At 44.2% G+C, this 26933-nt stretch overlaps 1 protein-coding gene across 2 annotated transcripts in view; it reads left to right on the plus strand.

Moving 5' to 3' along the window:
• The first annotated feature begins 2697 nt into the window (after positions 1-2697).
• PPP1R14C (protein phosphatase 1 regulatory inhibitor subunit 14C) overlaps positions 2698-26933 on the plus strand; it is a 102570-nt gene continuing 78334 nt past the window's right edge. For both annotated transcript variants that reach the window (XM_037819387.1, XM_037819393.1), the window contains exon 1: positions 2698-3149. In XM_037819387.1, coding sequence (XP_037675315.1) covers positions 2856-3149 — 294 coding nt within the window. In that variant the 5' untranslated portion in view covers positions 2698-2855. The remainder of the gene's footprint in view (positions 3150-26933) is intronic.

The following is a 26933-nucleotide window of genomic DNA, read 5'->3' on the forward strand; positions in this document are numbered from 1 at the left end:
ATTAAAAAAATCCCATTTAGGAAAACAGAGCTATGAAGAAAGACTATGGACAAACTAACCTTCCCTTAGCAAGAAGCTTTAAGGTAAAAGCTCATCCTTTGCATTCCAAACCATTCCATTGGCTAAAATTATTCATTGTTTTTGATTTACCAGCATTTTAAAAAACTTGTCTAAACTGGTTAAAAATGAAAGCGTTTGCCATGTATGAATATCTATCTATCTATCTACCTACCTACCTACCTATCTATCTATATATAGAGAGAATGTTATAGACGAGAAATATCTTTGGTTTTGCTGTATTTAAGTAGTCTCTGGTGGCTTGGAAATAAATCCATAATTCTATTGTATTCAAATCCATTGCCTTCAATTTTTGAAATCTGTAAAAGTAGTATTTCCACCGTCTGTCAAGATTTGAGCATTGAGTTGTAATTATTCAAACATTGAATTAAATGTGTGTGTGTGTATGTGTGTATGTGTTTGTATGGGTGTGAGAAGCCAGGAGGGAATTATGGTGTTCGCTCCAAATGTAAATTATGTCCTGGGTGGAGCAAGTGGATTTATTGGAAGAGGAACTCTGACTGCTGGTTCAACTCCTGATTGCAAAGTCACACTGACTCCTCTGGGTGCCCAAAGGCCAGTGCACCTTTAATGCACAAAGGCACAAGCATCCTATCTGCCGAGAACAAACGGACACAAGACTCGGAAAGAATTTCATGGATTTTTATCAGTTCTTTTCAAGTTCTTCTTCAATGTTTGAATTCATTGTCCAGAGACTCAAAGAATCCCACTTTCTGCCATCCTGCCGGATCATAGGCACTGTTTTAAAAATAATTGGTATTGCCAGGTCCCAGCCCCAGAACAAGGCAGATATTTTTACATCGTTTGTCCTCCATTAACTACAGTTTTAGCTGGTTTTGTTTTTTGAAATTCTCTGGGTTGGCTGGGTTGGTTAAAGCTGGTGCTAGCTAACTTAGGTCTGGGCCAGATGTCTGCAGAAAGAAGCCTGATTCTGTGTGGGGGCTCTCATTGAATCAATCTCCTTGATTGCCTCCCTCCCTCCCTCCTCCTCTTCCTGTGCACAGAGGCCCATTTCATTGAGAGTATGTGTTCAAAGCATGAGGATAATGAATGGCTCTCCCAGTCTGGTGGGGGCGGAGGCGATTTGGCCAGTGGTCATCAGTCTCCAGGGGCCAGTTATGGTCACTCTGACCCCTTTGTCCATGATAGGCTTGTGGGAACCTCACCTTCTAAATGACAGCATACCTTTCCATCAGGGGAGGTCTTCCAGCTTGAGCCCCTTCTCCTTAGGACAGGGTCCCAAACCCTCTTTCACCACCCACCCCCCTACCCCCCTCCAGCCTGGATTCTTCCCTTTCACAACAAAAGGACTGCCCTGCTCTGAGGATGATTCCAGGCATGCACTGCTTGGGGGAAAATCCCTACTCAAGAGCCTGCTGGAAAATTCCAAATCGAGGGAACAAGGGCAAATCTAGGTAGAACAAACTCAGAGGCACGTAGTTGCCTGCAGAGCCCAAGAGAAGGTAGGAAGCTCCTGGCTACTTTTTTTTTTTTCCAGTGCCTCTGCCTTGCATATAGCTGCCTAGTTAGAATCCCAGACAGAATCTTCTCCATGGTAGAAAGTTTTCAGAGACCAACTTGACTATTTGGCTCTGAGAAATTTCCTTGAGTAGCTGCCTGTAATTTACTTTTTAACTTAAAAAAATTCTAATGGCCATGAAGGCTACAACTTGTATTTGATCATTGCAGTTTCTTCCAGTTGCTGGAATAGACATGCAACCTTATGGACAAGGAAATGGATTAAGGTTTCCCTGTAATTTGACACCGGCGCACCCACAGTTTTCTAATTTCCCTCCCCATCTCTTTGCCCTAACCCTTCTAATAAGCCCATTCATTTGTAACCATCTGGTTATATGGCGTTTTTCAAGTAGAGGTTGTTCATGCAGTTGCTTTCCTGAGTAAAAAGAGGCTGTTTGGAAGTGGTATTGAGAGAGCGGAAAGCTGGCTGTGCAGAAATGTAAAGCTTACAAACCGTCACCGATTCTTTCAGAGAAACGTTTACTCTCCTGGTGTCCCTAGCCACCTGCCCAAGCGGGCCCTCAAGTCTTCTGTCTTCAGACATAAAGGCATCTGAATGCCCTGCTTATGATTTAACATTCACTTTGAGAGGAAAGAAAAACTGGTCTGAAAATGATTCCTGAGGCGTAGTGACTAGCTGTCCGCACAAATACCGCCTGGTCAAATTTTCTCACGATCTGAAAGTGCAAAGGACACCAGTTGTGGCAAGTATGGAAATGTGCGTTTGGAGGCGGTGGGTGGGGCAGGGAGGACCTTTCTGCCGTCCACGGAGGGGGAAGCGGGGGAGCCTTTGGGAGGGACCAGCGATGCGCCCCCGCCGTCCCTCCCCATGCTGCCCCCAAGAGAGGGAGTAGACGTCGGATAGAGAGCCGCCGCTGCCTCGGACCCAGCAGGGCCCTCTGCGCGCACCTCCCCGCGCGGCCTCTCTTTCCTTGAGGCCGAGAGTGGGCTGGGGTCCGCGGGGTCTGAGAGGCAGTCATCATCTCCTCCCTTCTCCCATTGCCCCTCCCCTCCCTCCTCCCCCCTCCCCACCCTCCTCCTCTTTCCCCTCCCCCTTCCCCTCCCTCCTCCTCCTTTCCCTTCTTCCTCCCCTCCCTTACTCCTCCTCGTCCTCCCGCCAGCCCGGATCCCCGACCCCCCACCAGCCGCGGGCGCGCGCAGAGGAGCAGGTGCGGCGGAGGCGCAGCCCGACCCGGCCGGGTGGTAGCCCCGACCGCGCTCCGCCAGCCCCTGGCCGCCCTCGGGCGGGCAGCGCGGACATGTCGGTGGCGACCGGCAGCAACGGGGCCGGAGGGGCCGGCAGCGGCGGCGGGGGAGCACGGGTCTTCTTCCAGAGTCCCCGGGGCGGCCCCACCTCGAGCCCCGGCTCCCCGCGGGAGGACGCGGCTCACGGGACCCCGGCGCCCGGGGCCGGGCCAGCTCCCCAGCAACCGCCGCCGCGGCGCCACCCGCAGGGCAAGGTGACAGTAAAGTACGACCGCAAGGAGCTGAGGAAGCGGCTGGTGCTAGAGGAATGGATCGTGGAGCAGCTGGGCCGGCTGTACGACTGCGAGGTACCGGGGGCCGGGGGCCGGGCGCCGTCGCTCTCTGCGCACGGGAATTCCCGGGCGCACAGCGTTGCTCCGAGACCCGGGGGATGCGCTGGAGACCGGGTGCGCTCCCCCCGGTACCATGTGGCGCGGGGCGCAGCGCTGAGGACGCCCTGCCTGGGGCGCGGCGGCTCCGGCTCAGCGCGGCGCGCTCGCGGAGCCGGGGCGCTCTGGCTCTCCCGTAGCTGCCCCAGGCGGGTCTCGGAGCGGCGGCGGCTGGGGAGCGGCTGCGGGCGGGCCCTGCACTCCCCGCTGGGATCTGGCAGCCCGAGGTTTTGGGGGAAGGCGAGGGGAGGGGACCTGAGAGCTGCCGACGGGAGGGGAGAGGTTGGGGGAGGGGGTCTCAGAGACCCCCTTGGCTCCTTAAATTCCACTTCAAAATACTGAGATGAACGCCTTCCGCTTTTCAGCCTGCCCCACGCGTCCCCGCAATTCGTCCTCGCATTTCCAAGCCGCACACCTTGAGGCTTTGTTGACAGCTTTCTTTTCCCTCTCCACGCTCAGTTGCTCCTTCGATGGGCGCAGAATGAGACTTGGCAACCCGACAGGATGCCTGGGGGAAGAAGGGTAGCCCTGGGAGGGGAGGACCGGGTGCGCGGGGTCTGCCACTCCAGGTTGCGCTCCTGGATCCCCTTCGCGGTGGCAAGGGTTCAGGGCTGAGGATTTACACCAGTCTGACAGACGGTGATGCAAGGAGAAGGGTTTAGCACGAGCTGCAACTAAGGTACGCTAGAAAAATGATGGAAGTCAAAATGAACTCCCATGAGAGTCTTCAATTACAGTGATTCTAAATGAAGTATTCTCTTAAAGGAGTGGAATTTGGAAAGGCTGCATGCGTGAAAGTGATAAATAATTAAGGATGTGGTTCCTAAGTAAAAGCCAGGTTTGTGCCCATACAACTGTTATGCTTTTGGGTAAAAAAAAAAAAAGCTAAATGAACTAACTGGCTTTACCAATGGTTTTCTATATTAAAGGGGTTATTTCTCTATTTCACACATTTTATGGTCTCTGGTGAACACATGTTTTCTTTGACATTCTCCTTGCACAGGGAAACAACATTCTCATTATTAACTGCTGATGAATGATTATGATATAATGAAGCTCGACTCCATGACTAATGGGCTTGTAAAAATATAGTTTCTCCAACCTAGCTCTTCAAAAAAGCTGATTTAATTGCATAAATAAAAACTGGCAAAAATAGGACATGTTCATGGGATTTTTATAGGAAGTTGGTGAAACTCTTTAAGGAAACAATACATTTGGTTTAGAAGGGATTACTAATGGAAGCCCCATGGATTTGTTCAGTCTTGCCTCTCAGCATCTGGTATTTGTTTCATAATGGCCTTCATACTTCATTTTGGGTTTGGAGAAGAGTTGAGTTAATGGAAAAAGTATTGTTGAAATTAACGTTTCAGCATTGTTCATTTTATGGGAGACTAATTAGATGTAGCTGAGGGCATAGAAAGAGTTCCAGCCCCTCTGCAGGTCAGCAAACTATATTTTTAAAATTATTCAAAATAACTGGAAAAATGTGGATGTTTGAATTGTCACTGTATTGAGCATGTAGGTGAGGCATCTATTTTAAAGGGTAAATATGACCTTGAATCTTTTCCTCATACTTTTTTTCTTGGGTTATTAGACCGCAAACCCATTGCGATTTGGAAGAGAGATTTTTAAGTGCTGCCTGAATGTCCTTAAAATGTGGCAGGTCTTTCTTTCAAGTTGTTTGTTCTGTCATTTTAGGCTGAACAAATAAGAATTAGTGAGAAGGCTGTTGGCAGTTTGTAAGCAGATGGTTAATGTGCCTTGTCATTTATTAAAAAAACAGGAGGACTAAAAAGTAAGTGGCAGAGTAAAAGAATGTCTTATTTCTCCACTGTTGGGTCTGTTTTTAGCTTTGGGTCCTCTTGGCTGCCAGCCATTTTTTGCAGAGAGTTTGTGAATTTAGAAGGATCTACCCTGGTTTATGACTCTGAAATTTATGAACATGAAAATCAGGAAGTGTTCCTTTTACATGTAAATTCAGTAATGTTTTTCATTGTGTATCATACGAAATCGAATGCAGAAAACCGATTTGTCAACATTCCAACTTCAAGTGGCCCAAGACCTGAGTTGGGGGTGTTGATGGACATATACTTAATTTCAGAAGAACTTGTATCAGGAAGGTCAGCAGTCAGATGACATATCCTTTTCAGAATAGAAAATAATTATCTTTTGGAGTGGCACTGAAGCCCGATATTTAAAATTAGAAAGGAGTGTGAAGGAAGAAATATGCAGAAGAACTTTTTGGCTGTGGTCTTATCTAGAAGGCTGCAGCGGCCAACCAGCTTTGTGTGGAGAATAATCTAATAATAGCCAACACTGTGGAGTACTTATGATATGTCCCCAGTGCTGTTTAGACACCCTGTAGGCACTGATTCATTCAGTCTTCACAACGTCCCTGTGAGGAAGGTGCTGTTATTATCCCTGTTTTGCAGATGAGGAAACTGAGGCACAGAAAGCTTCAGAGGCTTTCCCAAGCTCACTAGCTGGTGAGTGGCAGAGTTGCTCCTTTATCCAGGCTGTGTGACTCTGAGCCGTTGAGCTAGCTCCCATGCCCTGTAACTTTGCAGGGTCCTGTGCATGAGAGCAAATGGAGGCACACATAGTGTGTCCTACATATTTAAAAGTTATGAATTAAGCTGACAAGTGTTTATATGAAGTTTGTTCTGTCTGCTTGCCTTGACAACCCTATCTTCATCAGGGCGTGGAAGGCAGGGTGTGAGTTTAGGATCCTTAGACTTCCTAACATTCTAAGTTGGTATGGGCAGCAAGAACCTGCCCTGGGAAGGGCACTGTGCCCACTTTCACAAACACCCTGCCTGTGTGTCCGTCCAAGCTCTGTCCACACTCCGTCCACACTCTCCGCTGCTCCTTACCTGTGCCTCCTGCTCAGGTTGCTCACATTAGTGACCAAGACCACCGTTGGAAGTACAGATCTGAGTGGAGCCTGTTCATGCTGTGGGAGTGGCTTGGTGTTTGAACAGGGAATTCTGGGGTCCTGGGGACCTGGAGCACAGCCTAAAACGAGGTGGAGGGGCATGAGCTCTGGAAGACAGCCCCACTTGGTCCCAGAGACTTTTGGAGCCATCGGGGGAGTGGGGCATGGCCAGAGCTGAGCCCAAGGCTGCTCCCCTCTGACCTCACCATACATCCTTTGGGATAAATAGACATGTTTTTATTGGATTCTGAAATGACTAGTTATGGGTTTACAGTTATCTTTCAGTTTGTGCATCTCACAGGAATGCTTGTACAGGTAGTAAGATTTTCAGCCAGGAATTTGGGTTAAATTAGGTTAAATCTACATCTGCACAGGGATTCCTTTTTAAGACACCTTCGTGTCTTTTCTGAGCCCTGACGGTTTTGAAGAGCATTTGAAATCTGACTATAGTGTCTACTTCTGCAAGTGTTGCCAGGTGACCTACTGGGTTGACCTTATCAATGTTTCCAATCTTGCCCAGCATCAAGATAGCATCTGTACTTCCAGTTTTGCAGTTTGGTTTGCTTTGGAAATGAAAGCACGTTACTAACTTCAGATGGTTGAAATGCCAGCAGCACCCTAGCTACAAACAGTGTGCACTTCAGGTAACTGCTGCGCGATTGGACTGTCTACTTAGGAGATCTTTTGTTTCGCTTCAGCTGTCTGCTTTTAAAAAAGTGATTTCTGTCATCTGACACCTTCTCAGTCTTCCCTGACTAAGGCTCAGTATTTTAAAAAGTTTTTTGGTAGTGACCCTCAGAAAGAAATACTCTTTACCTGGCTGCCTCATATGTACACAGATGCACTGATGTATGAAAACAGAGGTTCACAAATCAATACTCATTTAATGTTACTATGCATGCTAAAGAAAAAATTATGAAAGTAATAAAAAATATGACTTCATTAAATTTAAACACAACGTTTCAGTTTCTCTCTTTTGCCAGAAATGCTGGTTGTGATCCTCTAAAATGATTTCCTAACACATCTATTAGCTGTGACCTGCAATTAAAAAACTGCTCTAGAAAGGGAAAAGCCTGAAAATTAGCTGGCATTTGAGTGCTTTAGTAACCATCTGTTGAAATCACCTTTTTTTCCGATGGGGAAATTGAAGCCCAGAGAAGACAAGAAGTTGCCCAGGCCCGTCAGATGGAAGTGGCTGGGAAGTCAGGCTCACTTTGACCACTGACTGCTCCATCCTGCTTCCTGAGGCAGGACAGAGCCTGGTCCCCTCTGGGAACCCCCCAAATTTCCTGCTCACCAGATGCAGCCTCTGTAAGTTCTTCTTGACTGCATCGTGTGTAGGTGTATTACCCTGCCAGAGGGTTTGTCCTTGTACTATGGCTACTCATTTTCAGTTCTGGTCCTTGTTTTCTGTGTAGTTTCTTATTTGATACTCTGCAGTATCAAATAAGCACGCTTTGCTTCTTTGTTCTTAGCCTGCTGGAAGTCAGAGACTGCTGCTCAGATCTCTTGTGGATTACTTGGTGGATCCCCATTTATTTGGTATTTGAGAACGGGCCATTGAACAAAACCATGCTTCAATTTCTTCCTCTACAAACTCAGTCTATAAAGTATTAAGGAATAAAATTTAAAAAATTAGTCTGTGGATAAAAAAGCATTGTAAATTGCCAAAAGACAAGAAAACTGTATGTAAGTGCAGCTCCCCTTGGGAGCCCCTGCAGTGCCCTCACAGACTCTCAAAGCTGGGGTACCAGGAGGTCTGGGACCTAATTTTGAAATGACTTGTGGTGTGGAGTCTTTTTTTTTTTTTTTTTTTTTTTTTCCCATCTCTGAATGCTTACACTTTAGTCTAAATGCAGTTGGTAGATCCTGGAAAAAGCAAAACAGAACAGGACATCAAAACTCTATGGCAGTTAGAACTCCTTGTCTGCAGCTGCTTGGGGCCATGGGCTTCTCCCCTTTGCATGAGAGGCCTGTCCTCCTGCGTGTTTGGGGTGCCAGGGGGGCAGTGCAAAGTGTATTTGCCTGCCTTGTGCCCCTTAGGCAGGCCAGGGAACCCTAGGTCTTCAGTGAGCTCATAGCCACAAGCCTCTAAGACCAATGAGAGCAATATGAACAGCAGTTGAGTATTTATCTGTCATCAAGATCACCTAAATCAAATGTACTTGTGGTAGAACAATGATAGGGAAATTCAGAGTGGCAAAAGCTAGATGAACCAGAATTTATATCCTGGCCCCATCATTTATTAGGGGTGTATAAGATTAGGCAATTTCCTTAACTTCTCTGAGCCTAAGTTCCACCATATTTTTAAGGGAATCATCCTCACTCTTTGCAGGGTTGTTGTGGGGACTCCCTAGGACATAGTGGGGGTGCAGTCAGGGTAGTCATTGCTGCTGAAACCTGCTATTACCTGCTGGTTATTCTCTGTGATGTGGGGAGGGACAGGTGAGAAAACGAGTCTTGACATCTCCTTGTGTAAGAGTGTATGGGTAGAGGCAAAGCTTATTTTATTGCACTTTGCAGATACTGTGTTTTTTACAAATTGAAGTTTGTGGCAACATTGAGACAAGCAAGTCTATCAGCACCGTTTTTCCAACAGCACGTGCTCACTTCATGTCTCTGTCACTTGTTGGCAATTCTCACAACATTTCAAACTTTTTCATTGTTATTATATCTGTTATGATGATGTGATCAGTGATCTTTGATGTTACTATTATAATTGTTTGGGGAGCCACGAACAGCAACCATGTAAGACAGCGAACTCCACTGACAGGCTGTTCCCTGTCTCTCTCCCTCTATTTGAGCCTCCCTATTCCTTGAGATACAAAAAAATATTGAAATTAGGCCAATTAACAACCCTACGTGGCCTCTAAGTGTTCAGCTGAAACTTGAACTTCTCTCACTTTAAATCAAAAGCTAGAAATGATTAAGCTTAGTGAGGAAGGCATGTCAAAAGATAGGACGGAAGCTAGGCTTCTCGTGCCAAACAGTCAAGTTGTGAATGCAAAGGAAAAGTTCTTGAAGGAAATTAAAAGTGCTACTCTGGTGAACACACAAATGATAAGAAAGCAATGCAGCCTTATTGCTGATAAGGGGAAAGTTTTAGTGGTCTAGAGAGAAGATCAAACCAGCCACAAATTTTTCTTAAGCTAAGGCTTAATCCAGAGCAAGGCCCCAACTCTCTTCAATTCTATGAAGGCTGAGAGAGGTGAGGAAGCTGCAGAGGAAAAGTTGGAAGCTAGCAGAGGTTGGTTCATGAGGTTTAAGGAAAGAAGCCCTCTCTGTAACATAAAGCACGAGGTGAAGCAGCAAGTACCGATGTAGAAGCTGCAACAAGTTATCCAGAAGATCCAGCTAGGGTCATTGATGAAGGTGGTTACACTAAGTAACAGAGTTTCAAGATGAAACAGCTTTCTACTGGAAGAAGATGCTATCTAGGACTTTTCTAGCTAGAGAGGAGACATCAATGCTTGGCTTCAAGCTTCAAACAATAGGCTGACTCTTATTAGGAGCTAATGTAGCTGGTAACTTGAACTTGAGGCCAATGCTCATTGACCATTCTGAAAATCTAGGGCCCTTAGGAATTAAGCTAAATCTCCTTTGTCTGTGCTCTTTAAAGGGCATAACAAAGTCTGCATGACAGCACATCTGTTTACAACATGGTTTACTAAATATTTTAAGCCCAATGTTGAGACCTACTGCTCAGAGAAAAGATTCCTTTCAAAATATTACTGCTTATTGATTATGCACCTGGTCACCCAAGAGCTCTGATGGTACAATGAGATGAATGTTGTTTTCATGCCTGCTAATACAACATCCATTCTGCAACCCATGAATCAAGGAGTCTTTTTGACTTTCCAGTCTTATTATATTAAGAAATACATTTTGTAAGTCTATAGCTGCCATAGATAGTGATTCCTCTGATGGATCTGGGAAATCTTCTGGTAAGAATTCACCATTCTAGATGCCGTTAAGAACACCCATGATTCTTGGGAGGAGGTCAAAATATCAACATTATCACGAGTTTGGAAGAAGTTGATTCCAACCCTCAGGGATGACTTTGAAGGTCTTAAGACTTCAGTGGATGAAGTAACTGCATATGTGTTTGAAATAGCAAGAGAATGAGAATTAGAAGTGGAGCCTACAGACGTGACTGAAAAGCTGCAATTTCATGATAAAACTTGAGTGGATGAAGAGTTGCTTCTTATGGATGAGCAAAGAAAGTGGTTTTTTGAGATGGAATCTACTCCTGGTGAAGATGCCATGAACATTGTTGAATGACAACAAAAGATTTAGAATATTACATCAACTTAGTTGATAAAACAGCACCAGGGTTTGGAAGGATTGGCTCCAGTTCTGAAAGAAGCTCTATGTGGGTAAAATGCTATCAAGCAGCATTACATGCTACATAGAAATCTTTCATGAAAGAGTTAATCAATGCAGCAAATGTCATTGTTGCCTTATTTTAAGAAATGGCACAGCCACCCCCAACCTTCAGCAACCACCACCCTGAGCTGTCAACGAGGCAAGATCCTCCACCAGCAAAAAGGCTCAGATGATGGTAGCATCTTTTAGCAATGAAGTATCTTTAAATTAAGGAATGTATATTGTGTTGTAGATAAAATGCTATTGCACACTTAGTAGGCAACAGTATAATGTAAATGTAAATTTTATATGCACTGGGAAACCCAACAATTCTTGTGACTCGCTGTATTGTGGTGGCCGGGAATCCAGCACATGGTGTCTCCAAGTTATGCCTGTACTTTGGAGTTAGAGGCATGTTTGAACTTGAACATGGGCACATATTCTCTATTATTCCCCTTTTACCTAGAGCCTTCCTCATTCTAAAAGATCTGTGGATTTTCATATACAATTGGAAGGCAAGAACAGTCTCAATTTTCTTTGTGTATGTCCCCAGGAGAGCACATTTCTTTAACCCTTAAGCATTTTGTAAGAATGAATGAATGGATAAAGAAGGTTTAACCCCTGAAAAACTTTTAAAAGTCATTGAATAAGTATCATTGAATTAGATGGTGGTATTTTTTTTTTTATCATAGGAACAAAAATTGATCTGTAGTTTTGTGACTATAACCCATATCATGCACTTGCATTATCACTATTTTATTTCAGCATTGTTGAAAAATACACCTGCCTTCACTAGTTGATTTTTAAACTTGGATGGAGGAAATTCTTTTGGAAATACTATCTTTCCTGCATCTTCCACACCCTCTCTTTTTGTTTGCTTGTAGAGTGTCCCCACCCTACCAGCTCCACTTGCCGCTCCCATCCCTGGCACATGTCTGCCCTGTGCATCTTCTGGTTTCTTCGTGCTTTGGAACCTCCTGGCCCACACAGCGTGCCAGGCTTTATCGTGCCGAGCTCATTGCTCTCCTAGTGAAGTCATCTCTTTCTAGACAGAGGGAGGAATTAAGTCTGAGCTGTTTTGTTTGCATGCATGATTTTATTTTGCATCTTACACCCGTGTTCTTGTTCTCCTGCCTTGGCTACCAGAAAACTTCCTTTGCCATTTAAAAGCAATTTTCCTGTGATCTCCCCTGCTCCACAGCAGCCCCCCTCTCCCCCACCCCCCCCCATCTCCAAGCCAGCCTAGCAGCCCTCGGCACTTCATTGCACAGAATCACCCTCTTTTCCCTGTATTGTCAATGTCTCTCCCCTCTGCTGGATGTTTCACGTCGGCATATGTGCAAGTTCAAGCGTTTCTCTTCTGTTGAAAACAACCACCACCCACCACCTCAAGAAGAGCTTCCCTCCAGCAACCTTGTCCCTCTTTTGCCTGAAGCCTTGCTTGCCTCTTGCCCTAACCTTCCTGGAAAGCTTTCTCCATCCCTGGCACCTGCCTCCTTTATCCTGCACCATCTGATGGCAGCTTCCCCACGGCTCCCCTGAGCATCTCCTTGTTTCCCAACCTGTCCTTCGGCAGCATTTGGCGCTCTTCACTCTTTCCTTTTGAAGCTGGTTTGTCCTGAATGTCTGAGAGTCTCCTTCTCCTGAATTTCATCCTCCTGCTCCAGCTGCCCTCCGTTTTCCTCTGTGGGTGGCACGCGTCATGCTGACGTCGGGTTCTGTCTGGGAGTCCCTGCTCTGACTTCTCTGCTCTTTGCACTCCTGCTGGTGCTTTCTGGGTGTTATGATTCTTCCCAGGGTTTCAGCTGCCTCCTGTAGGGTAACAATTTCCCAAGCTGTGTTTTTAGTCCAGATCCGTTTTCTGAGTGCCAGGCATATTCAGACGGCTTTGAGATGGACAACGCCACTTAGTTGCCTCAGGGGAAGCCTCAATATCAACTGGTCTGGAGATGAGCTTCTTATTGTCCTCTGCAAACCTCTGCTCTTTTTGGATTCTCTCAGTGAGTGCCAGGCTGCTACCCACAGCTGTTGGGCCAGACCAGGGGGCTCCCTTCCCTCTGCCCCTCCTCACCCGCCACACCCAACCCACCTGAAGGCCTGTTACAGGTGTGCCTCATAGCTCTGCAGCCTGCCACTGCTTTCATCTGGTGCCTCCTGACTTCTCACCTGCACAGGAGGAAGAACCTCTTCATTCTAGTTTCCTTCAAATGACGCTACTGCTTCTACCACCACCACCACCACCACTGCCACTACTACCACCAGTGCTACTAACAACACCACTACCACTGCCACTACCACTATTACCTCAGCACTACTACTCCTGCCACTACTATTATCACCATCCCCATCACTACCACCATCACCACCTCCACCACCATCATTGCTACCACTGCTGCCACCGTTACCACCACCACCACCACTGCCATGATTACCACCAACACTACTGACAGTACCACCAAACCATCACTACCACCACTACCACTACCACAACTAGCACCACCTCCATTACCACCACTGCTACCACTACTACCACTGTTACCACTACCACCACCACTATCACCACTACTAAGACCACCACCACCTCCATCACCATCACTGCTACCACTACTACCCCTGTTACCACCACCATTATCACCATCCCCATCACTACCACCACCACCTCCACCACCACCACTGCTGCCACCACCACTACTGTCACCATCACCACCTCCACCACTGTCACTGCTACCACTACTACCACCATTACCACCACCACCACTACTACTATCATGATTACCACCAGCACTACTAACAGTACCACCCAAACCATCACTACCACCACTACCACTACCACAACTACCACCAGCACTGCTGCTACTGCCACTACTATTATCACCATCCCCATCACTACCACCACCACTGCCACTACCACCACCACCATCACTGCTACCACTACTACCACCATCACCAGCACCACCACCACTTCTTCTACCATGATTACCACCAACACTACTAACAGTACCACCCAAACCATCACTACCACCACCACCACTCACCTTACTACCACCATCACTACCACTACTACCACCATCACTACCACTATTACCACCAGCACTACTGCTACTGCCACCGATACTATCACCAACGCCATCACTACCACCATCACTACCACCATCCCCACCGCCACTACCACTACCACCACCAGCACTGCTACTATTGCCACTACCACCACCACCACTACTACCACTACCACTAATATAGCTCTCAGTTGAGGGCCAGGTGATCTACACATTTTATCTCAGACAGTCCTCAAAATAACTTCATGAAGTGGATGGTATCATCATCCTCTGATGGAGGAAGATGAGGTTGTTGCTTATCTTGTCCAAGGTCACTCAGATGGCAAACTCTTGACCCTTGGCTGCCGTTCCCCTTGCTACTGGCAGCTGCATTTATTAAGCACCCACTGCATGTGCATTCCCCATGAGCTCTCATTCATCCTCACAGTAACCCCACAGGGAGGTAAAGAAACTTTGGTACTGGTTGCTTAAGCTGCAGGCTTTGGTCAGGGTTGGTGGCAGAGTCAGAAATGGAGCTGGTGTCTGGCTCCCAGCCTCCTGCTGAGGCCCCAGAGTGTGCTCCTAAAATCCTGATCCATGTGATTATTTCTAGCAGCCAGCCTTCAGGACGGGGGTCGGGGTCGGGTGTGTACCCTGCCCCCCTCGAGCCCCCTCTCTTGCTCCTGCCCCACCCTGCCTCTTCAGATCCTTGCCTGAATCAGGCAGGAAGCCCTTTGCACCTGCTTCTCCCACCGCCAGAACCCCCTCTGCCCCGTCTGCCCTCCCACCCCATCAGTACCTGCACTCCCTCCAGGAAGCCTCTCGGAGCCAGGCTGGTTGACCAGTCCTCCTTCCACGTGCGATGCAATCCTCCATTTTCCCCTGAGCCACAGCAACCTGAGAGTAGGACCCCATGTGTCCCCACGGTGGCTGTCCGGCTGGTGAGACAGACCCTGGCCCCAAGAGCAGCAGCAACCTCTTTCCACCCCGCGCTGTGCGCTTCCAAAAGACGTACTTGAAACTGACCTCATTCTTTCAATTTGGCTTTGCCTGTGTGTAAAATCTGTGCCTTCACTGTTGATTTGACGTTAAGGTTCTTATTCATGGCTATGAATTATATCCATGCAATCCTTTGAGCCTGTGAACTAGAAGGAACGTGTCACGGAATAAAGCACAGAGGCCCAGGTGCCAAGAGTCTGCACAGGAAATCATTGCAGGTCACTTTCGTTCTTCTCTGTGGTTTTAAATTTTCAGTCTATATGAGACTATGATTTTATTTGGACAGAAATTGTTCATTTCTTTGGGAGTGGAAATGCTGGCTCATTCCATGAAGCAGCGAGTGCTTTTCCATCTGCAGGTGAGATTTGGGGTGAGTGGCAGTCTCCCACAAGCCTTCATGGAGCAGGAATTGAACATCAGGATTCTCTGCTTCAATATTCTGGCCAATAAATATCCCGAGGTTTTTCTTAGTCAGCGCTGGCATTTAGGAAATCTGTTCCACTTTGTAAAAACTTGGAGAAAGGAAGGGACTAGGGTGTGGATTAGTCTCTAAGACATTTAATTTATGGTTGTGGGGAAGTGATCAGAGGGCTTTTCCCCTTTGAAAGGAAGAAAGTGTGGAGGGCAACAATATTCATTCATTTATTCATTCAGCAATATTTACATAGACCTGGAAAGGTGACTAAGAACCTTCATGCCTTTAAACCATGTAAGAGAAGAAGGAATGAATGGAGCCCTTTGCATGGTAGAGGAGGATTGGAGGTTCCCTATGACTGAGGGCAAGGTCTGTGTCCCTTCGTTATTAGTGAAGTCAATAAATCCATTCAGTGCATAGTGTAGGCTGGGCTGGGTCCTAGGGATGCAGCCATGAACTGGCCAGGTTATGTCCCTGCTTTTGTGAGTTTCAATTCTGAAACCTCCAGACAGTGCTTCGCATGAAGCAAATGCTCCATAAATATCCGTGCACATCTGAAGGATAAAGAACACTCAAACGATGGTTTATTGCAGCATCTATTAGAAGAGAGGAAAAGAAACATGGATAATTGAAGGAGGCAGGTATGTGATAGGATGGGACAAGACGAGTTGGTTTGGGTTAAGGTTATTCACATATGGAGAGTATGGTAGATAAGAAATAGGCAGTTTGTCTTCAGTGCTTTGCTTTCCTTTTGTGTTGACATTATACATGTTCACCAGTTCCCAATTCTGCTGCATTTCTGGGGACATAGAGGATGATACTGCCCGTGTCCTTGAAGTTAGGCCCAGCGTGCCGCTTACACTGGCCAATGACACATGATTGGAAGTGACAGGCCATTAGTGGCCTCAGTATTTGATTATTGGTGCTCGGTTCTTGAACTTCCTTTTCCCCTGCTGGAATGAACCTTGAAAACTTGTGTAGAGATGGCAGTGGCATAAGATAGTGTAACCTCCATCAGCCTGGGACTTTGCGTGATTGGGATGAGTAGAGCCCAATAAACCTGCAGGTAACATGTAGCAAAGGCATTGTAAGCTTCTGAGATTTGGAGTTACTTCTTACTGAGTTATAACCTCACTGACTGATACACCCTGTGTACTCTGTCCCTTTTCCCTATTTCCCTTCTTCTGTTTAAATGTATAATTGAGTACCTCTTCCTTTACTCAAAGCTTGCTCTCAGGAAAGGATATGATAAATGCATTGGCTATATAATGTAAATGACTAAAAAGAATTAAATTATCTTTCATTTTAGTAGGAAATAAGGTCTTAAGTAAGAGAACGTAGTCTCTTAAGAGTTGGAATCCAGGAATTGATAAACCAGGGCAAGATTTATGGGCCAGGGGATCTTTTTGGCTTCTATAAAATCAAAATGGGTTGTTCCCTGTATGATGCAGTGGAACGGTCCTGGGCTGTGTAGCTCAGTTCTAGCCTGGCTGCTGCTTACCAGCTATATGACCTTGGCAAGTCATGTCCATGGTAGGGTTTTCTTTTTGTGTTTTCTTTTCTCATCTGAAAAAAATAAGGGAGATCTAGGACTTTCAATCTCTAACCATTGAAGATTCCATGGTAAAGCTGGCTTTGAATTGGAGAAAGTGAGATTTGTTAAAGAGATCATGATAATGAAAGCAGAAATAGAAGGAGTGTCCCTCCCTTTCAAGGCAAACTTGAGACAGGAAATGCGCTACTTCACGAACGTGTCATCGAATCCACATAGCTAATTTCCTGGATCGAAAGAAGGAGTGTAGTCATCCACTTGGACAATAGCTTGTGTGATGTGACTCAGGTAGGAGTGTAAGGATCAGATTGAGAGGTTTTTTGTTTGTTTGTTTTTAAACCCTCCGACTGTCCTTGCTTCCTTGCCACCCCCCCAACTACTGACTTCCAAGTTAAATTGGAAATCCGACAGTACAAATACTCATAGACATCCTTTCTGCATTTTTTTTTTTTTTTTGCATTTAATTCGGTTAACCTTTAAGAAGAGCTGGCATATTTGACTTAAAAATTTAATTTCAGTCACATAATTTCTAATATTGGCCATTGGGGGGCCTTCTCTGTTCTTATTATTTGTCCTTTATCTTGGCAGCTCATAATTAACTAATGGTGTTATTTAATTTAACTTGAGGAAGGTTTGTGTTGAGATATAAAACGAGGATCTGAGAGGAAAAATCACAGCTGCTTTAGAGAATTAAAAAAAAAAGTGTGAAGTGTACAAATTAGCCTAAGTAATAGGCTGAATAAATCTGTGTTAAACAAATTAGTTTTCACTGGGGAATTTATTCCTGGATGTCACGTTATATCTAGTTTTAGAACTAACATGACAGAATAGAAAAAACGAAACAAGATTTTTCATGGCTCGGTATGGTGAGAAGTGGAAAACAGAATATTTTGCTTTTTGTAATATTTGCTTATTGTGTATTAGGATAGAATCATAAGGTACTGCCAGGTAATCCCATTCAATCCACATAAAAGCTGTGATGTAAGTCGTTAAAGATGAGAAACTGTAAGTTTTAAAGATGAGAAAGTTGAGGCTCAATGGGCTTAGTCATATGTTCAGGTTTAAACAACCAGTGAGAAGAGGACTCAGACTCAGCTCTTGGAAACAGCCACCCCTAGCTTCACCTCCATCCCCCAATCACTTCCAGTCCTTTTATTCCAGCATGTTGGACCAGAACCCTGGGCAAACCTTTTCTGCTTACTTTATTTGGTGTACTTACAAATAGGCTTCATTTTAACTGAGCCATTCACAGTTTTTGGAAATTTCTTAGATGCATCATTTACAGGAATCAGTTATTTCTTTAGAAAATCCACATCTGTTAGTTCAAGTATATATCGCAGTGGGTATGCTATTTTTCTCTTGGATTGCAGTTAGGAAGGAGGTCATTATACTCTCCATCCAACCACTTAGATGGAATTAGCTCCCTGCTCAATCTCTTTGCATTTCAGTGTTAGAAAATGACTCTAAATAAGCCGTAGGAGTTAGTGCATATTTTGTTTGACATGTTTGAAAGTACCAAGTATTTCCTTTGACATGATATATGTAAAGGAGTAATGTTTCTTCTAAATAAGATGTGAAAAGCCTTAACTTGTTTTGCTTATGCCAAAGGATATCTTTGCTCAAGTTTTAAGCTGCTGTGGTTGAACACCTGTTACTATTATTTCTCCTAAATTACATCTGGCAGTAGTGCAAATGATGAAGCTGCTTCATTCATTTCTGAGACCATCAATTGAACCAAATTTGTTTCAAGTCAAGCAGGTAGGGTGTTGAGTTTTCCTCAGCAAAGATGGTTTTTATCCTCAGACCTTGTGAGCTAATGCTCTACATAAACAATACTAATTGGTCACCTGGTTTTTCTCATGCTTGTATTGGGGAGTGGTTGCTCTCTGACAAGTCAGAAGAAAATGAGTCATTGATCTGTTGCTAAAACATGATTATGCTTGCTGTAATGAAAACACCCTACAAATACTACTACTGAAAAGATAACATGTACTGCCGTCGTTAGGCAAGCGGATTTGTCAAGCTAAGACAGTCCATTTCTTCATCAAACCCCAGATAGTCTGGCATTTAGTAATGTTACAGAAGCATTTTATATTGTTGGATGTTTAGATAATGAAAACCTGTGTGTATCTAGGTAAACAGAGAGGCCAAGTTAGTTATCTTGACACTTTACTCTAAATTGCCTCCCCTAAAACAAATTAAAATTGTGAAGCAGGTAAATAATGAAATACAGATGCCATGAAACATTTAGTAAAATTAATTCAGATTTTCATGGTGGCCATTAGGACTAAAGCATTTGCCACTCCCTAAACTGCGGATGAAAGATTGTGTGCTTTGTGGGGGAGCAGTGCGTGTGTGTGAGCTCTCAGGGAGTTCAATCCCCTGGACCCACTTTGAAAAATCAAGATACAAAGGGAAGTTACTAAAGATGGCTTCTCACTGGTTGTAGGAAAGAGTTTTTCTCATTTCTGAGTTTCCGGTGGTTGTGATCACAGATTCTTTGCCATGTAAGGGGATTGACCCTCCCACTTCTCTGGAAGTGTGGGTGACCCCCTGTTCTGCCAGGAGGATGGCACAGGGCCCCCAACCCCCACCCCCACCCCCACCTTTAATTCCCAGAGCAGTTGTGAGTCATAATTCTTGGCTTATTTTAATTTCCCCTTTTAAAGGATATAGACCTTCAGGGATGTTTTGAGGATTAATAACACAAAAAATCATCCTAGGAGAAGCTCAGGATATTTATGAAATCACCATTAGCAACATCCGTTATCTTCTTTGTCATCATTCATCTGCCTTATTAATACATATAATTCAAATTAAAGGTGCATTCTTTGATCCAAAAGGGAGCAGAGCCTCATGGAGTTTTTGATTTTGAAAGTTTTCGGGGGGAGGGTTTCTGCCTTGAGTGCACATTTTGCTCCCACACCAGATTTTATGAATATAGAATAATAGAGCCAGTACCTCAGAACACTCTTCTTGTTAGGTTGCTTCAGGAGAATTTACTTGGACATTACAAAAACATGAGCTCCTCATCACATTTGCGTTAAGTGACAATACATAACATACATTCTGGATAAAAATCTTTTTCATAGGATATCTTTTATGTGGGCCTGGAAAAAAGACTGCAGAGATATGCACTAAATCTTAATAGTGCTTTTCTGGTGTCATTATGGGTGATTTTTATTTTATTTATGGGTTTTGAATGATGAGCATGTATTACTGTTGGAAAAGAACCCAAAAGTTATTCTTAAAAGGGGTGGGCCTGGGTCCACCTGCTGTTCCTGGGTAGAAGGTCCTCCTCTTCTTCAACCACATGAACTTTCCAGTATTAGAGCTCTGAAGTGGTCCTTTTGCTATCTTCTCTTATTGAGGAAGGCAGGCTTTTCAATTTTTAATTGTAACTAATGAAGAAAAAATAAGCCAGCATGTGTGTTCATATTAGATCCTTTACATTTTCGGGGTAACGCTTTTGGAAATTAGGTTTATGTTGGATGGAAAGGCAGTCTCTGATGACTTTGGTGCTGCCACCTCATCATCCTGTGAGCAGCGGCTCAGGCTGGGAGAGCAGAAGGGAAGTTAGCTGGGAAGACGAGCTTGCTTTCACCTGCGATCCCGAGCCCTTCCTCCCCCACCCACACAGAAGCTTCCTTCTCCTGAATCTGTAGCTTTTCCTTCTTCTCAAGAGTCCTGGAGCTGTACGCTTAAGGTGTGTGCATTTTATGGTAGTAAATTACACCTCAATAAAGCACTAGAGCGTGCACACACACACATGCACACAAACTCCTCTCCTTCACCTCCCCTCTCCACAGAGCAGTCATCTACAATTTTAATTTTTGTCCCCATTTCCTCACTCCTGCTCCCCTCTCAGCCTGCTGCTGCGTAGCTTGTCCCTCCTCTCCACTCACTTGTCGCTAAATCCACAGAGCCTGTTCCGGTTTGCTAACCTTTTGCAAAACACCAGAAATGGATCGGCTTTTATAAAGGGGTTTATTTGGTTACAAAGTTACAGTCTTAAGGCCATAAAGTGTCCAAGGTAAGGCATCAACAATAGTGTACCTTCTCTGGAGAAAGGCCATTGGCATCCAGAAAACCTCTGTTAGCTGGGAAGGCACATGACTGGTGTCCGCTTGCTCCTGGGTTGCGTTTCAAGATGCCTTTCTCCAAAATGTTACTCTTGATGCGTTTTGTCCTCTCTTAGCTGCAGCTGCTCTTCAAAATGTCACTCTCAGTTGCTCTCAGGTCCCTCTGTCTGTGAACTCCTTTATGCAACTCCAGTGATCCAATTAATACCCACCCTGAATGGGTGGGGTAACACCTCCATGGAAATTATCCAATGAAAGGTCTCCCACATAGTTGATTGAGCCACATCTCCATGGAAACACTCAAAGAATTCCAATCTAATCAACACTAATATGTCTGCCCCCACAAGACTGCATCAAAGAACATGGCTTTTTCTGGGGGACATAATATATACAAACCAATACAGAGCTCCTTCTAGTCTTTGTCCTGAGTGCTCTCTCACCAGTGCCTGCTGACTGACTGCTTTCTAGAGCCATCGCATCCCTTACCTGTCCATCAGTCAACCCACTGTCTTTCCATCCTACCAACAGCCATCATGCTGTCCATCTGTCCCTCTCTCCAGTATCCCATCCATCTGTCCCTCCATCCACCTTCTGCCAGGTGCACTTTTCTTTTCTTTTTTTTTTTTAAATAGACTATTGTTTTGGACAGTTTTAGATTTACAGAAAAATTGAGAAGGATGTACAGGAAGTATTATCTTCATCCAGTTTCCCTAACCAATATTGATGCATTATTAACTAAAGTTCATGCTTCATTTTGATTTCCTTAGTTTTTTGCTAATGTCCATTTTCTGTCCCAGCATCCTACATTACATTTAGATGTCAAGTCCCTTTAGGCTCCTTTGGACTGTGGCAGCTTTTCAGATTTTCCTTGTTTTGAATGACCTGACAGTTTTGAGGAGCACTGGTTAGGTATTTTGTAGAATGTCCCCCTGTTGGAATTTAGCAGATGTTTTCCCTCATTGCTAAACTGAGGTTATCAGTTTTGGGGAGGAAGACTGCAGAGGAAAAGTGCTCTTCTCATCATATCATATCAAGAAAACATGCTGTCAATGTGACTTACCATGTTGATGTTGACCTTCATCACTTGACTGAGGTGGTGCTTGTTAAGTTTCTTCGCTGTGAAAACTGCACCCCCTTCTGTACTCTTTGGAAGGAAGTCACTATGTGCAGTCACATGTAAGGGTTGGCAAGTTCCGTTATACCTCCTTGAGGGTGGGATATCTACACAGATTATTTCAAATTCCTCTGCACTGGGAGATTCACCCCTTCTTCCCCATTTATTTATTTATTCAGTTATTTATTTATATCAGTATGGACTCATGAATATTTATTTTATACTTTGAGTTATAATCCAATACAGCTATATTTATTTTGTTGTTCAGATTGTTCCAGCTTTGGCCATTGGGAGCTCTTCTTTAATTGGTTTCTTTGTCCCGATGACATATCCCCATCACTTTGGATTTTTTGGCTTTGAGGACTTCTTATTTTCTGGCACTACATGTTACTCCAGGCTCATCTTGCCTTTTCCTCACCCCAGGCCTAGAATCATCCATGTCTCCAAGGAGCCCTGGTTCCTTGGGTTGGAGAATGGTATTGGAAACCAAGACCTGGGCACTACATGTGCTCATTGCTGTTGGGTTATTGTTGCTTCTCAACAGATAGAGCAAAGAATTATGCATGTGTACTAACCTGTGCATATACACATATCTATAAATATTTCTATATGTATTGTTCCAGTTTGCTAAAGCTGCTATTATGCAAAACATCAGAAATGGATTGGCTTTTATAAAGGAGATTCATTAGGTTAGAAATTTACAGTTCTAAGAGCATAAAAGTGTCCAAACTAAGGCATCAATAAGAGGATACCTTCACTGAAGAAATTCCAATGGCATCCGGAACACCTCTGTCAGCTGGGAAGGAACATGGCCGACATCTGCTTGTCCTTTGCTCCTGTGTTGCGTTTCAAAGTGGCTTTCTCCAGAATGTCTCTGGGCTTCTGTCTCCCCTAGCTCCTCTCAGCTCTCTGCTTGGTTCTCCTGGGGCGTTTCTGTCTAAGCATCTGGGAATCCTCTCTCAGCTTCTCTAGGGCAAACTCTGGGCTTCATTTCTTAGCTTAGCATCTCCAGGTGTTGTTCTGTCTGCATCTCCCAGCATCTCCGAGCATCTGGGTCTGTGTTGGCACTTAGCTTCTCCTGGGGGCAAACTCTGGATTACATATCTTAGTTTCTCTCCAAAATGTTTCCCTCAGCTTCTCTGAACTTCTCTCCATGAAGCCCTCTTAAAGGACTCCAGTGATCTATGGACCCACCCAGAATGGGCAGGGTCACACCTCCATGGAAATGATCTAATCAAAAGATCTTACCCTAATCAAAAGACTAATAAGTCTGCATCACAAAACTGCATTAAAGAGCATGGCTTTTGTGGTGGCCATAATAGATTAAAACCAGCACATGTGTCCCTCTGCATCTGTATTTGCACAGATTCACACTGATGTCTCCAACTCTAATCCTGTACCACATGAATCATTGCTAACTGCCTCCCCTTGCTTATGTGTTACCTCCCACTCCAAAAGAAACCTGATTCCTACCACTCCTATCATTTATTCAGTTATTCAGTTTCAGTGCACATGTGTAGCTGTATATCAGAATCGTTAACCCATACTCTGTGGGAAACAACTTTATCAACTGAGTGCAGTGCTTATGTGCAGCTCCTTTTGCCTTTGGTATTGTAGTCTACATTTATTTCCATAGTTACTTATGTGAACATCTTTTCTCCGATATCCATCAGCAAGGTTATTTTGTACATTTAAAATACAGTTAGATTATTTTGTCCAGTCTGTATTCCATCCTGGGATTCCCTGACCTCCTAAATAATTTTTTAAAATTTTCACACCTAAGTTTAGTTTTTGTCCTATACAGTTCTATGGACTTTGGCAAATTCATAGTGTGATGCATCCACAATTACAATATTATGCAGAATCATTTTACTGTCCTAAAACTCCCCTGAGCTTCACTTTTTCATCCCTCCTTCCCATCCTCTGAACCCCTAGTGACCTTTTACTGTCTCTATAGTTTTGCTTTTCCAGATTGTCCTATAATTAGAATGATACAGTATGTCACCTTTTCAGACTGGCTACTTTCACTTAGCATTTATCCAGGTTTTCTTCTGACTTGGTAGCTTGTTTCTTTTTTATGACTGAATACCATACCATTCCACTGTATGGATGTGCCACATTTGGTTTATCCATTCGACTGTTAATCTTGGTTGCTTCCGGTTTTGGTGATTATGAATATAATCAAATTGTAAAGTTGCTATGAATACTTACATGCAGGTTTTGGTGTAGATATCAGTTTTTAAATCAGTGGGTAGATATGCCGAATGTATTTTGAGGTACAGTGACACAGCAGTGAATCAGAGAGGCAAGGTTCCTGTGCACTAAAACCAAACACAAATGAATAAATCAAGATTAACTCAGCTCGTGAGAAGTGTTGTGAAAGAAATAAAATGGGCTGATGGCATAAAGAATGGGTGCCTGTGGGCAGGTTGGTGGGACCAGGAAGGGCCTCCCTGAGGAAGTTCCTTTATTGGGAGACCTGCAAGAGGAGAGATGGGGCCTGCTGTGCAGAGACTTGGGGAGCAAGTGTCCTGGCCAGAGAGTTCAGTTAGTGCAAAGGCCCTGAGGCAGGACGGACCTTGGCAAAGTCGAGGAACTAGGGGCGGAAAGAATTGAGGGGAGGTCATTGATGAGAATGAGCACTTTTCTTATTTTTTAAGCTTTATTGAGGTATAATTTACGTACAATAAACTACATGCATTTCAAGTATACAATATGATGAGCTTTGACGAATGTGTACACCTGGGAAACCATCACCATGATCAAGAGAAGGAACCTCATCACCTTCAAAGTTTACTCATGCCTTTGTAATCCCTTCTTCCTGCCCCTCCCCACCCCTTGCTTTCCATCAGTATATATCAGTTTGCATTTTCTAGAATTTTAAATAAGTAGAACCATACAGCATGTGTGCTTTTCTATCTAGGAGAATTAATCTTAAAAAAAACCTTTTTTTCAGAGGCTATCACACAAAGAACATAAATTCCAAGTGTTTAGAATGATGAATTTTCTCAAATTGAACCCACCTTGGAAGTTGATAGCACCCCACAACTATCACAGCCCCCACCCTGCTCCAAGGCAACCTGGTCAGTTTTGCTTTTTTTCAAAACTTTGATGTCCTCATCTTTTGTTCAACATTAGGCTTGCTTGTGTTGTTGAGTGCCATTGAGGTTTGTTCATTTTAATTGCCGTTTAGTATTCCATGTTAAATATACTACATTTTTTTTGTCCTTCCACTTTTGATGGGCATTTGGGAGCTTTCCAGTCTTGGACTATTCTGAACTGAGTTGCTATGAGCATGACTGCATGTGTCTTTTGGTGAACATATGTCTGCATTTCTATTGGGTTATATACATAGCACTGAAGTTGCTGAGGTAGAGGGTATGCATATATTCAGCTTCAGTGGATAGCCCCAGACAATTTTCCAAAGTAATTGTACCAGTCTATACTCCCACCAGCAGTGGTTTTAATTTTCATTTACCTGATGACTAATGAAGTTGAGCCCCTTTTTATACATTTAGGTCCATTGGATATCCTCTTTGTGACCTGCCTGTTCAACTCTTTTTTTCCCATTTGAAAAAACTTTGGGTCATCTGTCTTTTTCTTATTGATAAATAAAGTTTCTTGTATATCCTAGATATGAGTCCTTCATTAGACATATAGATTATAAGTACCTTTTCCTACTGTGGGCTGCCCTTTTCACTCTCTTAATGGTGTCTGATGAACAGAAATTCTAATTTAGTCCAGTTTATCCATTTTGTTTTCCTCTATGGTTATTGCATTTCGTGCCCTGTTTAAGAAATCTCTGCCTGCCAAGATGTTCTCCTATGTTAACTTTTGGATGCTCCCTTGTTTTATCTTTTATATTTAGATCTGCCAATCCCTCTGGCAGTGTAATTTAAAGTAAAGATCAACATGCCCTTTTTTTCCATTTGGACATCTGGTTGACCCGGCACCATTCCTTGAAATGATTGTCCTTGTGCTCTTTGCTTTAGTCACCATCGGGGGCCATTCGTACATGCTGTCAGAGATTCTGCTGAGGGTGTTTCACGTTGGGTGGGGCCTTTCCATCTTGCTCAGCACTGCATCCCCATTGCCTGGGGCAGTGGCCCTGTGATGTTGGTTGTAGGTGGTAGGCCTTTAGGAAATAGGACAGGACTGAACTTCCCTGGAGGTGAATGTTTAAAATCCCCAGGTTGACCCTCCAAGAAAAGATACTAAGATTTCATTTTAGAGGCAACTTCACTCGAGTCATGTTATTTTCCTTCAACAGGCCCAAATAGGGTTTGTGGCCGATCCTGCTGGCCAGAATCTTAGGGAAGGTCGGTTGACTTTAGATGACTTAGTCGCAAGTGCTGCATCTGTTCAACATCCGGTCAGCCACCGGCCACCAAATAAATCCTCCTTACGGGCTTACTCTGTGCCAGGCATAAGGCAGGGCTGGGAAACAACGGGATCCCTCCTGGAGTTTTGTATTTCTAATTTTCACACGTTTGTTGTTTCTCTCCTTACAAGCTAAATACCCACTGCAAGGAGGGTAATTTTGGAATTTTTTCTATTTCTGGGGTAGTTTTGTTGCTCTATTATAGTTATTTAATCTTGCTGGGTGACAGTCTGGGTAAACAGGCAGCGCACTAAGAATTAAAGCCTTTATACTGCTATCAGAATATTTTAAAACAAACAAAACCCTATGTATTAGTCAGGGTTTTCCAGAAAAAGAGAACTGCAGAACTGACAGGATATCTATCTATATATATAGTAAATATTAAGAGATTTATTATAGAAATTGGCCCACGTGACTGTGGGGTTTGGCAAGACTGAATTCTACAGGGCAGGCTGCAAGCTGGAAACTCTGATGAAAGCAAAGTTGAATTCTCAGGAGAAGCTGGCTGGCTGTAGGAGAGATAGAAATTCTTTTTTTCTGACTGCTGAAATCCTAGTTCTGCCCTCAAGGCCTCTAACCTCTGGGATGAGAAGACTCCCTTTATTGGCAAAGGCCATCTCCTTTGCTGATCATGGTGGCAGTTAGCCATGGAAGCAATCAACTGATTATAGATGCTAACCCATCTGTGAAATACTCTCACCCTAACAATCAGACTGATGCTTGCTTGACCAAACAACTGGGCACCATACCCTAGCCAAGTGGACACCTGAAATTAACCATCACTCCCTACAAAAGAAAACGTTCTGTGATTTTAGAAAATTTTTC

This window comes from Choloepus didactylus, chromosome 2 (genome assembly GCF_015220235.1).
Source record: "Choloepus didactylus isolate mChoDid1 chromosome 2, mChoDid1.pri, whole genome shotgun sequence".
Classification (NCBI taxonomy): Eukaryota; Metazoa; Chordata; class Mammalia; order Pilosa; family Megalonychidae; genus Choloepus; species Choloepus didactylus.